This window comes from Mandrillus leucophaeus, unplaced genomic scaffold (assembly GCF_000951045.1).
Source record: "Mandrillus leucophaeus isolate KB7577 unplaced genomic scaffold, Mleu.le_1.0 Scaffold206, whole genome shotgun sequence".
Classification (NCBI taxonomy): Eukaryota; Metazoa; Chordata; class Mammalia; order Primates; family Cercopithecidae; genus Mandrillus; species Mandrillus leucophaeus.
Genome location: NW_012102099.1, coordinates 1424124 through 1436636, shown reverse-complemented (window position 1 = coordinate 1436636; position 12513 = coordinate 1424124). Strand labels below are relative to the sequence as shown.

The window sequence follows — 12513 nt, the reverse complement described above, 5'->3', positions numbered from 1 at the left end:
ATAAACAGTCATACTTTTTACTGTTACTTCATGTGGGATTTTCACGTGACAGAAACATTAGACTATTGCATTTGCTACACATCTTTTCTGTGGTCACTGATTCTTTAATTTTTGTCTTGACATCTGTTCATTTTTATTTTCACATGCTTGACGGCTTACTTGTCCATTGGTTTTTTCTGTGATTTTTACCATCATTTCTAAACTAAGAAAAGTCTTTTTCTCCTAAAGATTTCACCATGAATCAGTTCTGTTTCTCTGTGGATTTGGTTATATGTTTACTCTGCTACTTGACCGTTGGTCCATCAAGACCTGGTTTTAGGTTCCTCTCTAGAGACGGGAGGCTCTGAGGTTTGCTGACCCATCTCCCACCCCTTTCTTTTAGCCTCTCTTCCTCCTCTGCTCCTAAGGAGGCCCACTGTCTCCTCCACAGCAGGCAAGAGCAGTGTGTGAAGTGTGAAGTTCGGGGAGCCGTGCTTCCTTCATCCGAAGAGAGCTATTCGTCCTCTTCAGCCAGTAACTCACTTTGCTCCAGCATCCTCTTTTCCTTTTTTTTCTTTTTTTCGAGACAGTCTTGCTCTGTTGCCCAGGCTGGAGCGCAGTGGTACAATCATGGTTCACTGCAGCCTCCATCTCCTGGGCTGAAGCGATCCTCCTACCTCAGCCTCCCTTGTAGCTGGGCCCACAGGCATGCACCACCATGCGCAGCTAATTTTAAAATTTTTTGTAGAGACTGGTCTCACTATGTTGCCCAGGCTGGTCTCAAACTCCTGGGCTCAAGTGATCCTCCTGCCTTGCCCTTCCAAAGTGCTGGGATTACAGGCATGAGCCACTGAACCTGGCCTTCTCTTTTCCTATTTTTTATAGCAGCTTTATTTGGCCATAATATCTTCATATATTGAGATATATATTGAGCTTTATTGAGATATAATTCACATATCATACAATTTACCCAGTGAAAGCATGCAATGAAATGCCTTATCATATCCACACAACCATTACTACAATCAGTTTTAGAAAATTTATTTTTTTTTTGAATCAGGGTCTCCCTATATTGTTCAGGCTGGTCTCGAACTCATGGGCTCAAATGATCCTCCCACTTCACCCTCCTGAGTAGAGGATACTATAGGTGTGAGCCATCATGCCCAGCTTTTTAGAATATTTTTATCCTCTCCCCAAAGAAATTCCATACCCATTAGCCATCATCCCCTATTCCTCCCTAGACTCCCCTCCCAGGCCTTTGCAGCCACTTCCTGTCTCTATGGATTTGCCTATTTTGGACATTTCATATAGATGGGATCATACACTATGCAGTCTTTTGTGTCTGACTTCTTTCACTTGGCTTCTTTCTAAGGTTCTTCTATGTTGTAGCATGGATCAGTACTTCATATTTCTTTTTGGTTTTTGTTTGTTTGTGACCAAGTTTTGCTCTTGTTGCCCAGGCTGGAGTGCAGTGGCGCCATCTCAGCTTACTGCAACCTGTGCCTCCTGGGTTCAAATGATTCTCCTGCCTCAGCCTCCCAAGTTGCTGGGATTACAGGTGCCTGCCACCATGCCCGGCTAATTTTTTTTTGTATTTTTAGTAGAGATGAGGTTTCATCATGTTGGCCAGGCTGGTCTTGAACTCCTGACCTCAGGTGATCCGCCCATCTCAGCCCCCCAAAGTGCTGGGATTACAGGTGTGAGCCACCGTGCCTGGCCTTTCATATTTCTTTATTGCCAAATATTCCTTGTATAGATATATCGCATTCAGTAAAATGGGTATACCATTTTATCCATTGTTGGCACTGGAGTTGTTTCTGCTTTTTGGCTATTATGAAAAATGCTGCTATAAAAATTTCATGTACAAGTTTTTGTGTGGACATATGTTTTCATTTCTTTTTCTTTTTCGAGACAGTGTCTCGGTCCCCCAGACAGGAGGGCAATGGTGCCATCTCGGCTCACTGCAACCTCTGCCTCCCAGGTTCAAGCGATTCTCGTGCCTCAGTCTCCTGAGTAGCTGGGACTACAGGTGTGCGCCACCATGCCTGACTTAATTTTTGTATTTTTAGTAGAGATGAGGTTTCGCCATGTTGGCCAGGCTGGTTGCAAACTCCTGACCTCAAGTGATCTGCTCACCTCGGCCTCCCAAAGTGCTGGGATTACAGGCATGAGCTACCTCACCCAGCCTATTTCGTTTCTCTTGAGTATGTATCTAGGAGTGGAATTGCCGCACATAATAATTCCATGTTTAAATTTTGAGGAACCTGTAAACTGTTTTCCAAGGTGTTGCACGATTGTACATGTCCACTAGCATTGTTTGAGGGTTCCAATTTCTTTATATCCTCGTCAACACTTGTTATTTTGTATTTTTTGAGACAAATTCTTGCTCTGTTGCCCAGGCTGGAGTGCAGTGGTGTGATCTTGGCTCACTGCAGCCTCGACTTCCCAGGCTCAAGTGATCCTCCCGCCTGAGCCCCTCAAGTAGCTGGGACTATAGATGCTCGCTTCCATGCCTGGCTAATTTTTGTATTTTGTGTACATACAGGGTTTCACCATGTTGCCTAGGCTGGTCTTGAACTCCTGGACTCAAGTGATCTGCCTGCCTTGGCCTCCCAAAGTGCTAGGATTACAGGCGCGGCCATCATGCCTGGCCAGTACTTGCTATTATCTGTCCTTTTCATTATAGCCATTCTAGTGGATGTGCAGTGGTTTTGATTGGCATTTCCCTGATGACTAATGATACTGAGTACCTTTTATGTGCTTGTGACCACTTATAAATCTATTCAAATCCTTTGCCCATTCTTAAATTGGATTATCTTTTTAGTGTTGAGTTATAAGAATCCTGTATGTATTCTGGATACTAGTCCCTTATTAGATACATTATTTGCAAATATTTTTTCTCATTCTGTGAGTTTTCTTTCATTTTTTTCCATAATTCCCATTGAAGCACAGAAGTTTTAAATGTTGATAAAGTTGAATTTATCTATTTTTTATTTTGTCATCTGTGCTTTTGGTGTCCTATCTAAGAGGACCTGCCTACTCAAGGTCACAATGACTCATTCCTCTATTTTTCTCTATGAATTTCATAGTTTTGCCTCTTATATTTAGGTCTGTGGTCCATTTAAAATTAATTTTTGGGCTGGATGTGGTGACTCACGCCTGTAATTCCAGCACTTTGGGAGGCCAAGGCAGGCAGATCACCTGAGGTCAGGAGTTTCAGACCAGCCTGGCCAACATGGTAAAACCCCTGCCTCTACTAAAAATACAAAAACTAGCCGGGCGTTGTGGCACACTCCTGTACTCCCAGCCACTTGGGAGGCTTAGGCAGGAGAATCGCTTGAACCCGGGAGGCAGCAGTTGCAGTGAGTTGAGATGGTGCCACGGCACTCCAGCCTGGGTGACAGAGCAAGACTCCGTCTCAAAAGAAAAAAAAAAAAAGAGCTCTGAAGAAGAGCTCTAAAGAAGATGTCTAGGAAAAAGATGCTAACGAGGATACTCACCTTCTCCAGAGAGGTTGAAACCACCCTACTCTGTTCAATACACCACAAACTGGAAGAACCACACGTTTAGGGGAATTAGACTTGGAGTCAGAGACCTAGAACCTCTACCTCCCCATCTGAGAAATGCCCCAAGTAAGTCCTGGAGAAAGTCAGGTCTTATGGCCATTTCATGAGGTTTGGTACTGAGTGTGGTAGCTCACACCTGTAATCCCAGCACTCTGGAGGCTGAGGCGGGCGGATCACTTGAGGTCAGGAGTTTGAGATTGGCCTGGCCAATATGGTGAAACCCCATCTCTACTAAAAACACAAAAATCAGCCTGGCATGGTGGCGGGCGCCTGTAATCCCAGCTACTTGGGAGGCTGAGGCAGGAGAATCGCTTGAGCTCGGGAGGCGGAGGTTGCAGTGAGCTGAGATTGCACCACTGCACTCCAGCCCGGGCAACAGACTACGTCTCAAAACAAATAGACAAACAAATACAAGGAGGTTTGAGGAAGCCATCCTGCTTCGCTGTGGGGGGAAGATGTTAAGGAAGGAGTATTCTGAATGGTGGTCACTTAACTTCTCTGAGCCTCCAAGGTCTCATCTGTGAGACGGGAATAATTTGGGGAACAAGTGAGATGCTCTGTAAGCTGCAAAGTGCTGCTGATATCACTGGTGGTGATGATGGTGATGGTATTGAGAGGCCAAATCTCCGGGCTGGGTCTTCCAAGGCCACCCTGACCCTATCCCAGTGCTGGATCCCTTTGCCAATATTCCTACAAAGTGGCCGCCCAGCCTGGACCCCTCTAGTGACAGACAGCCTAGTGTGTCCTGAGATGGTTGTTCTGTATTTAGTTCCTTTACTTGTTAGAACCACTCCTCTTGATTTAAAAAAAAAAAAAAAAAGATTAAAAAAAAAGAAAAGAAAAACCGTAGTATAATATCAGCTATGCCAGGCACTGGAAGAGGCACAGTATTTAACCTTTTGAAAAATCCTGTGAGGTCAATATACTACTAAGTACCCCCATTAAAAGGTGGGGAAATAGGCCCAGGGAAGTGAAATGGCTTTTCAGGAGCCCACAGCCAGGAAAGATGCAGGCAGGATTTGAACCCAGGCCCAACTGACTCCAAAGCCCACACACACGACTGTGGAGCTATTTCGTAGCCTTCCCCATCAATTCCCAAGCAAGGTCTCAGTTCAGTCCTGGGGACTTCGGGGGGCAGGGCTCGCCCTTTTTGTTCACACCGACCCTTGACTACCACCCTTTCCCAGATGTTCACCTCACCAACGTCGCTGTGCAAAAAACATCTCCCGACTACCACCCAAAGAAGGTGAGGAAGCCAGGCGTGGCTCTGCACGGGGGCAGCCCTCTAGGGCTGGGTCGGGGTAGGGAGGGTGGAGTGGCAAGGAGCCCAGGATAGGCCTGTCTGAGCCTGTGTTCACCAGTGAGGCAGGCCTGCCCATCCCACTTGCAGGGCTCAGGGCAGGACTACAAATGGAGGCCTACATATCATGTGTCTAAGTATTTAAAAGTTGTAATCACACTAACACACCCCTAAACAAAAAATGTCCTATTCCCCTACCTTGACAGATATCTTCTATTGGTCAATGGATTAATCGATTAATGTAATGTATCATACAGATATATGTTATCTCTATCTATGTAAAATAACCTGCAAGGCCAGGTTCAAATACAGAATTCTCAGACTTCTCAAAGTCAAGGGCCAGACCAAGGGGACACAGGAGAGCAGGTCCCCAGCTCACACCTGTTCCCTTCTCTCCCTCCCCTGGCTCCATCCCACACAGTGGGGCCCTTGTGCATACACACCCCTGAAAACGGCAGCCTGTTGGTCACTCCTTGGCCTTGGGATGCACACATGGTCAGTGTGGTCTGTCCTCAGCAAGTCAGGCTCAGGGAAGGGGCCTACGCAGGCCGTGTGGGTAGGGACTTCTGGGATCCTGCATAGCCGGTCCTCTTAGACATGAAGAATTTTTTCCCCTGAAAGAGGGGCACACCTGGGGTCATCCTAATTACAGGGCTCAGGGCTGGGCCCCTCTTGCCCAGGTCTAAGGGAAACACTGAAGGCAATTGTGTAAGGGTCCTACCAGGCCAGATCCTGACTAACTGAGGCTCCTCTCTCAACCTGGCTGCCCGGGGCCCAGGGCTGCAAGTGGATGCTGCAGCGCTTCCGGCAGTACCTGGCATCCAAACACGGGCCCGAGGTGGTGGAGACGCTCTTCAGGGACATCGACAACATCTTTGTCAAAAGCCTGCAGAGTGTGCAGAAGGTGATCATCAGTGACAAGCACTGCTTCGAGCTGTACGGCTACGACATCCTCATCGACCAGGACCTCAAGCCGTAAGTGGGTGGGTGGGAGAGCCAGGAGGTCACAGTTTGAATACCCAGACTGCCCAGGTTTGAATCCCAGCTCTGCCAATTCCTAGTTGTATAACCTTGTGCACACTTACGTTTTCTGTGCTTCAATTTGCCCATTTGTAAATGAGGTTGGTCATGACAGGATCTATCCACAGGTCATTATAGGAACGTTATGAGGAATAAGTGAGATATAGTCTGTAGAGCACCGAGGACCAAGCCTGGCACTGGGAGGCCTTTCCTGATCATCTGCTGAGTCAGGAATTCTCCCCTATACCAGGCAAGAAACTTCCCCTCTGTAAGTCTTGGAGCTTTGAAGATGCAAAGCACCATATAATGGAATATTGTTACAATGTCGATCTTTGCCAAGACTTTGATCCACTCCCAAGATGCCGGTGGAAGAGGTTGAGCTGATGAATAGAACAAACCGGACCTGGCAGGGACCACTATGATGGCCTCACATGATGCAACAGGACACAGAAGCCTAGTGAGGGTCGGGGAGCTTGAGGTTATGTAGCCAGTCAAGGGCAAAGCCAGGCCCAGGGTCTAAGGACTTGGACTGAGCTGCTCCTCACCAGCACTGCCAGATCCAGGAGCCAACCCTCTATTCAGGGTCACCATGTAAGTGTTGAGGGGTTTTCTAAGCCAGGAGAAGCCCTCGCTCAAGGGAAACGGTCCCAGCACCAGCAGGACTCTCTCCTTTGTCCCCTGTAGCAGGATGTGACTGCTGGCGTTAAGGTGGACCTGGTGGAGGAATAAGCTCTGGTCGGTGCTTGGACACCAGCTACTGCAGGAAGCACTGGAGCATCCACTTGCGGCCCTGGGGCCTGGGTGGTCAGGTTGGGGGAGGGACCCTCAGTTAATCACCACCTGGCCTGCTGAGACCCCTAAACAATGGCCCTCGGCACTGCCCTTAGGCCTGGACAAGAGGGGTCCAGCCCTGAGTGTTGTGATTAGGATGACTCCGGCTGTGCCCCTCCGTGTGGGCAAAAATTCTGCAGGTCCAAGAAGACTGGCTGCATAGGACCCCAGGTGGCTACGTCACCCCTCAGAGCCTCAGTTTCCTCATTTGTAAAATGGGAAACACCATGTCTACCTCTCCAAGTTGTTAGAGTAATTTACCAAGATAATTTGCTGTATAGTGGAAAGGGACTTGGTCTCCCACAGACCTGCCAGGTGAGCCCTTCCCTCTCTGGGCTCCAGCTTCCTGTCTGTAAAAGGATGGGGTTGAACAAGACAAGAGGTGGTTAGCGGGAGGTCTTTGGGCTGCTTTTGGCCTGCAGATACTTGGAATTTGGCCTTTAGACTGTTTTTGTTTTTAATTTTAATTTATTGACAGGCTCTAAAATTTGGAAGATGGTTACATAAAAATCAGAATTACCAAGTACAGTGGCTCAAGCACCTATAATAATAATACCAACTACTCAGGAGGCTGAGGCAGGAGGATGACTTGAGGCCAGGAATTCAAGGCTGCAGAGAGCTAAGATTGCACCACTGCTCTCTAGCCTGAGTGATAGAGCCAGATCCTGACTCTTAAAAAAAAAAAAAAAAAAAAATTCACAATTTTTGGCTTTTCTGGAAAAATCAGATGATCTCTCAATTCTGGACTCACATGCCCACAAGGCAACACTCTCCTGGAGCTGGCCACAGCCACCCCTTTAGACATGGAATGCCCTTTCCAGCTCACCACAGTCTCCACCTCTCCCCACTGCTTCCCAACCCCTGACACAGCAGGTTGGGTGCCACCTACAGTGCGCAAATTTTCACTAAGAAAGGGAAGTTTTTCTTGCATTCACATCTCTGTTGGAAGAAGGGAAAACAATAACACCACGAAAGCACCATAATCATGCCTATGCCAGCTTTCTACATTTAAGTTACCTTTCTTCAAAGTGGAAAGGTGGCTCATGCCTGTAATCCCAGCACTTTGGGAGGCCGAAGTGGGCGGATCACCTGAGGTCAGGAGTTTGAGACCAGTTTGACCAATATGGTGAAACCCTGTCTCTACTAAAAATACAAAAAAAAAAAATAATAATAGCTGGGCGTGGCACCTGTAATCCCAGCTACTCTGGAGGCTGAGGCAGGAGAATCGCTTGAACCTGGGAGGCAGAGGTTGCAGTGAGCTGAGATCATGCCATTGCACTCCAGCCTGGGCGACAAGAGCAAAACTCCCTCTCTAGAAAAAAAAAAAAAAAAAAGGCAGGGGGGTGGGAGGGAGCTGGGCACAGTGGCTCCTATCTGTAATCCCAGTACTTTGGGAGGCTGAGGCAGGAGGATCACTTGAGGCCAGGAGTTTGAGACTAGCCTGGGCAACCTAGCAAGACCCTATCTCTATAAAAATAATTTAAAAAAATAGAAAGGTAGAGGGAGTAGCCTGGATTGAATTAAGGGTGGGGTCCATGCATCCATCTAGCCTCTCAGTGAAATCCTAGGGGCTCCAGGGACCGAGTAACCCTAAGACTCTCTACTCCCCTTCCTCCCCAGGTGGCTCCTGGAGGTCAATGCGTCCCCGTCACTGACAGCCAGCAGCCAGGAAGACTATGAGCTCAAGACCTGCCTCCTGGAAGACACCCTGCATGTCGTGGACATGGAAGCAAGGTGAGGGAGGGCAGCCTTGATCACATGTCCTTGTACATGACAACTGAGGCTCCCACCAAGGAAGAGGGGAAGCTTAGAACCTTGGGGCCCGAGTGGCCCTCAGTGACGGCTTTGGCCTGCCCTACCACTTTGTAGATGGAGAAGCTGAGATGTCCACAGAGGGTAGGGTCCTGACCCAAGGACTTGACCTCTCCAGGACAGAGCAGGGCCAACTACAGCTTTCTGAGACAGTCCAGCAGGATTTCCTCGAAACCTTCTGACTGTGAGGCTTTGGACTAGTCACATCACCTTTCTGAGCCTCAGCTTCCTCATCTGCAAAATAGGAAATGCCATGTCTACCTCTCAGAGTTGTTAGATTAATTTACAACGATAATTTACTATCTAGTGCCTAGCTAACAGTAAGTGCTGAGTACAAAGCTATTGCTATAACAATGTGCAATGGCAGAAAAAAAAACCCAGAGCTACTTTTAGGAATAGGTGAATGTGTGAATCCAGGTGCTCAATGTTGGCTAGTCTGTTCCCCCTCCCCCTCCCCCTCCCTCTCTTTCCTCTGTATTAGCTTTTCCCCAATTATTCCAGCAGAAGTTTGAGGATTGATTCTCCTTGCTGGGAACTGGGACACATGACCATTCCTAAACCACTCATTGTGACTCTGCTTGGCCAAGCATAGTTCTTGTGCCTACCTCCTCGGGAGTGGGGTCAACCCCACGTGAGCCATGGGATGAGGGAGGGAGAAGTGGTTATCAAAGGAAAACCCAAGGTATTCTTGGACTGAAAGAAGGTGAAATGGATGCTGAGCAGGCAGAAACCTCAGGTATCCACTATTCCTACCATCACCTATTCATTCAACAAACTTTTGAGCCCTGCTCTGTACCAGGCCCTGTGCCATATCCTGCGGACACAGTAAGGAACACGACAGAACTAGTCCCTGCCTTTATGGAGTTTAAGGTCTAAGGAGGAAAGGAGACTTTAAACCACAAATCACAAATAGAGGCACGTGGCCAGGCGTGGTGGCTCACGCCTGTAATCCCAGCACTTTGGGAGGCCGAGGCGGGCAGATCATTTGAGGTCAGGAGTTTGAGACCATCCTGGCCGACACGGTGAAACCCCATGTCTACTAAAAATACAAAAATTAACCGGGGGTGGTGGTGTGCACCTGTAGTCCCAGCTACTCGGAAGGCTGAGTCAGAAGAATCGCTTGAACCTGGAGGCAGAAGTTGCAGTGAGCCAAGATCGTGCCATTGCACTCCAGCCTGGGTGACAGAGACTCCGTCTCAAAACAAAAACAAAAACAAAAACAAAAACAAATAGGGGCACGTTATCAAGAGCAAGGAGCCTTGGGGGAAAACTGGGGAACAACCCCTCAGAGACCTGCATAGGTACCTGGGAAACAGTCAATGAATGGTTGGGAAAAAAGGACTTCTGAGAGACGGACATCAGTCGGGCTCAGGGAGGGATCAGGGACCTCACTTGGGTGTTAGGGCCCCGCCAGGTGCACCTTCATTAACCCTGTGTGCTCCTTCCTGTCCAGGCTCACGGGAAGGGAGAAGCGAGTCGGGGGCTTTGACCTCATGTGGAATGATGGCCCTGTTAGCAGAGAGGAGGGGGTTCCTGACCTGTCGGGAATGGGAAACTTTGTGACCAACACACACCTTGGTATGTAGGGCCAGGTGGAGTGGGCACAAGGGATGGGTCATGGGAGGTACCAGGTAGTCTAGGAGGCAGGTTGGGATAGTGGTTAGATTGTTTGAATTCAATCTGCAACTTACCAGCTGTGTGACCTTGGGCAAGGGACTTAACCTCTGTTCCTCATTTTTAAATTTGGTTTCTAAAAAGTGAAAACTTCCCCTGATTATAAAAAAAGGATTCACACTCATTGTAGAATATTTGAAAACTAAAGAAAGAAATAAAAAAACATCCAGACATAACCATCTTTAACAATCTGGTGTATTTCCTTCCAGTTCTTAAAAAATGCATATATTCATACTTTTTCTTTTACAAAATTGGCATTGGGCTAGAGTTTCGAATCCCACTTTTCCCCATGGCATTTTCCATTCAAGTATATTAAGAGCCTCCCTCTTGAATGTACTTTTTGGTCCAGTCTGGATGAAATCTTTTACATACATTATCTCATTTAATCTTTAAGCAGTTTTTATTGTCATTTTACAGATGAGGAAATGATATCCAGGTGCTATGTAACTTGCTGAATGAAGGTTTTGGTCATAAGTGGTGAGCCAGGACTCAAACTCCCATCTGCCTGGCTCCAAAACCTGAGTGCTTGACCGTTAGACTTTCCTGCCTCTTGGCACAGTTTAAAAAAATTACCGTATGGCTGCAAAATATTTCAGTTTGTACATATGCCGACATTTACTAAACCAATTTCTTATAATTGGACATTTGGCACAATTGCGTTTTATATTTTTTAACTTTTATAAATAATACCCTGATGAACACCCTTTCACATTAAGCTCGGCTGAAATTCTGGCCATTTCCTGAGGACAGATTCCTAGAAGCAGAATTATTGGGCCAAAGGGATGGGATTATTACAACCAAATTGCTTTCCAGAAAGATTATACGAATTTGCCAGATTTGAATTTTTAGGAAAAAAAAAAAATCTGTGCCAACTGGCGAGGTAAAACACACTGACTCGTTGTTTTATGTGCGTTCCATTGATTACTGGTGAGGTTTCCGTTTTGTAAATTTGCACTTCTTCTTTTGTAAGCTGTCTATACTCTTTATCCATTTTTCTAGGGGTTGTTTAGTTTTCTAAATGTATAAGGCTTCGGATGACTATATAACCCTGTCCAAGCTTAATTTAATACGCATATAATCACCTGGAAATCTTGTTAAACTGTAGATTGTGACTCCATAGGTCTAGCGTGGGGCCTAAGATTGTATTTCTAACAAGCTCCTGCATGGATTAACCATTGCTGTATAACAAGCCCTCCCAAAACCTAGCAGCTTAAAGCAACTGTTTTATTTGCTCATGCTTCCTCAGGTCCCTCCTGGGGTCACTCATAGGGCTGCAGGCACCTGGCAGATTTACTGAGGCTTGATAGCTACGACAGCCTCATTCATAGGTGTGGGGGTTGATACTGGCTGTCAGTTGGGCCTCTCTTTCCATGTGGCCACTCGTCTTCCAATAGTCTGGCCCTGGCTTCTTCATGTGGTAGACTCAGGGTTCCAAGAGGGTGAGGAAAGACACTGCAAAGGCTTTTGTGGCCCAGACTCAGAAGTCCCATAAAGTCATTCTGCTACAATCAAAGCATGTGTTAGTCTAACCCAGTCACTGGGTAAGAAAAGAGACCCCACCTTGCCGGGCGCAGTGGCTCATGCCTGTAATCCCAACACTTTGGGAGGCCGAGGCGGGCATATCATGAGGTCAGGAGATCGAAACCATCCTGGCTAACACAGTGAAACCCCGTCTCTACTAAAAAATACAAAAAAAATTAGCCGGGCATGGTGGCGGGTGCCTGTAGTCTCAGCTACTCGGGAGGCTGAGCAGGAGAATGACGTGAACCCAGGAGGCAGAGCTTGCAGTGAGCCGAGATCGCGCCACTGCACTCCAGCCTGGGCGACACAGCGAGGCTCTGTCTCAAAAAAAGAAAAAAAAAAAAAAAAAAGAAAAAAAAGAAAATAGACCCCACCTCTTGATGAGAGGAGCAGCAGTCACCTTGCACAGAGGTGTGCATATAGGAATGGAATTGTTGCAGCCATTTTTGCTAACAGTGTACCTCAGATATCAATGCGCTAGTTCCTGGACCCCCATTTGAGTAGCAAAGATGGAAAGTGGCGGTTCTCTACCTTGGCTGCCCATTGGAATCGCCTGGGAGCTTTAAAGACTACTGATGTCTGCCAGATCAAGATATGGTTGGTGTGGGCATCAGTAGCTTTTAAAGCTCTCAAGTGATTCCAATATGCAGCCCAAGTTGCGAGCCACTGTTTTAATTTTTAATTTTTTTTTTGAGACAGAGTCTCGCTCTGTCACCCAGGCTGGAGTGCAGTGGTGCGATCATAGCTCACTGTAACTAACCTCAAACTCCCAGGCTCAAGCAGTCTTCCTGCCTCAGCCTCCCAAGTAGC

General features: G+C 47.2%; 1 protein-coding gene across 1 annotated transcript in view; it reads left to right on the top strand.

Moving 5' to 3' along the window:
* Positions 1-12513, top strand: part of TTLL9 (tubulin tyrosine ligase-like family member 9) — a 64049-nt gene that overhangs the window by 48933 nt on the left and 2603 nt on the right. The window contains 4 exon segments of the mRNA XM_011979798.1: positions 4733-4791; positions 5624-5820; positions 8317-8430; positions 9962-10086. Of these exon segments, the coding sequence (XP_011835188.1) occupies positions 4733-4791; positions 5624-5820; positions 8317-8430; positions 9962-10086 (495 nt within the window).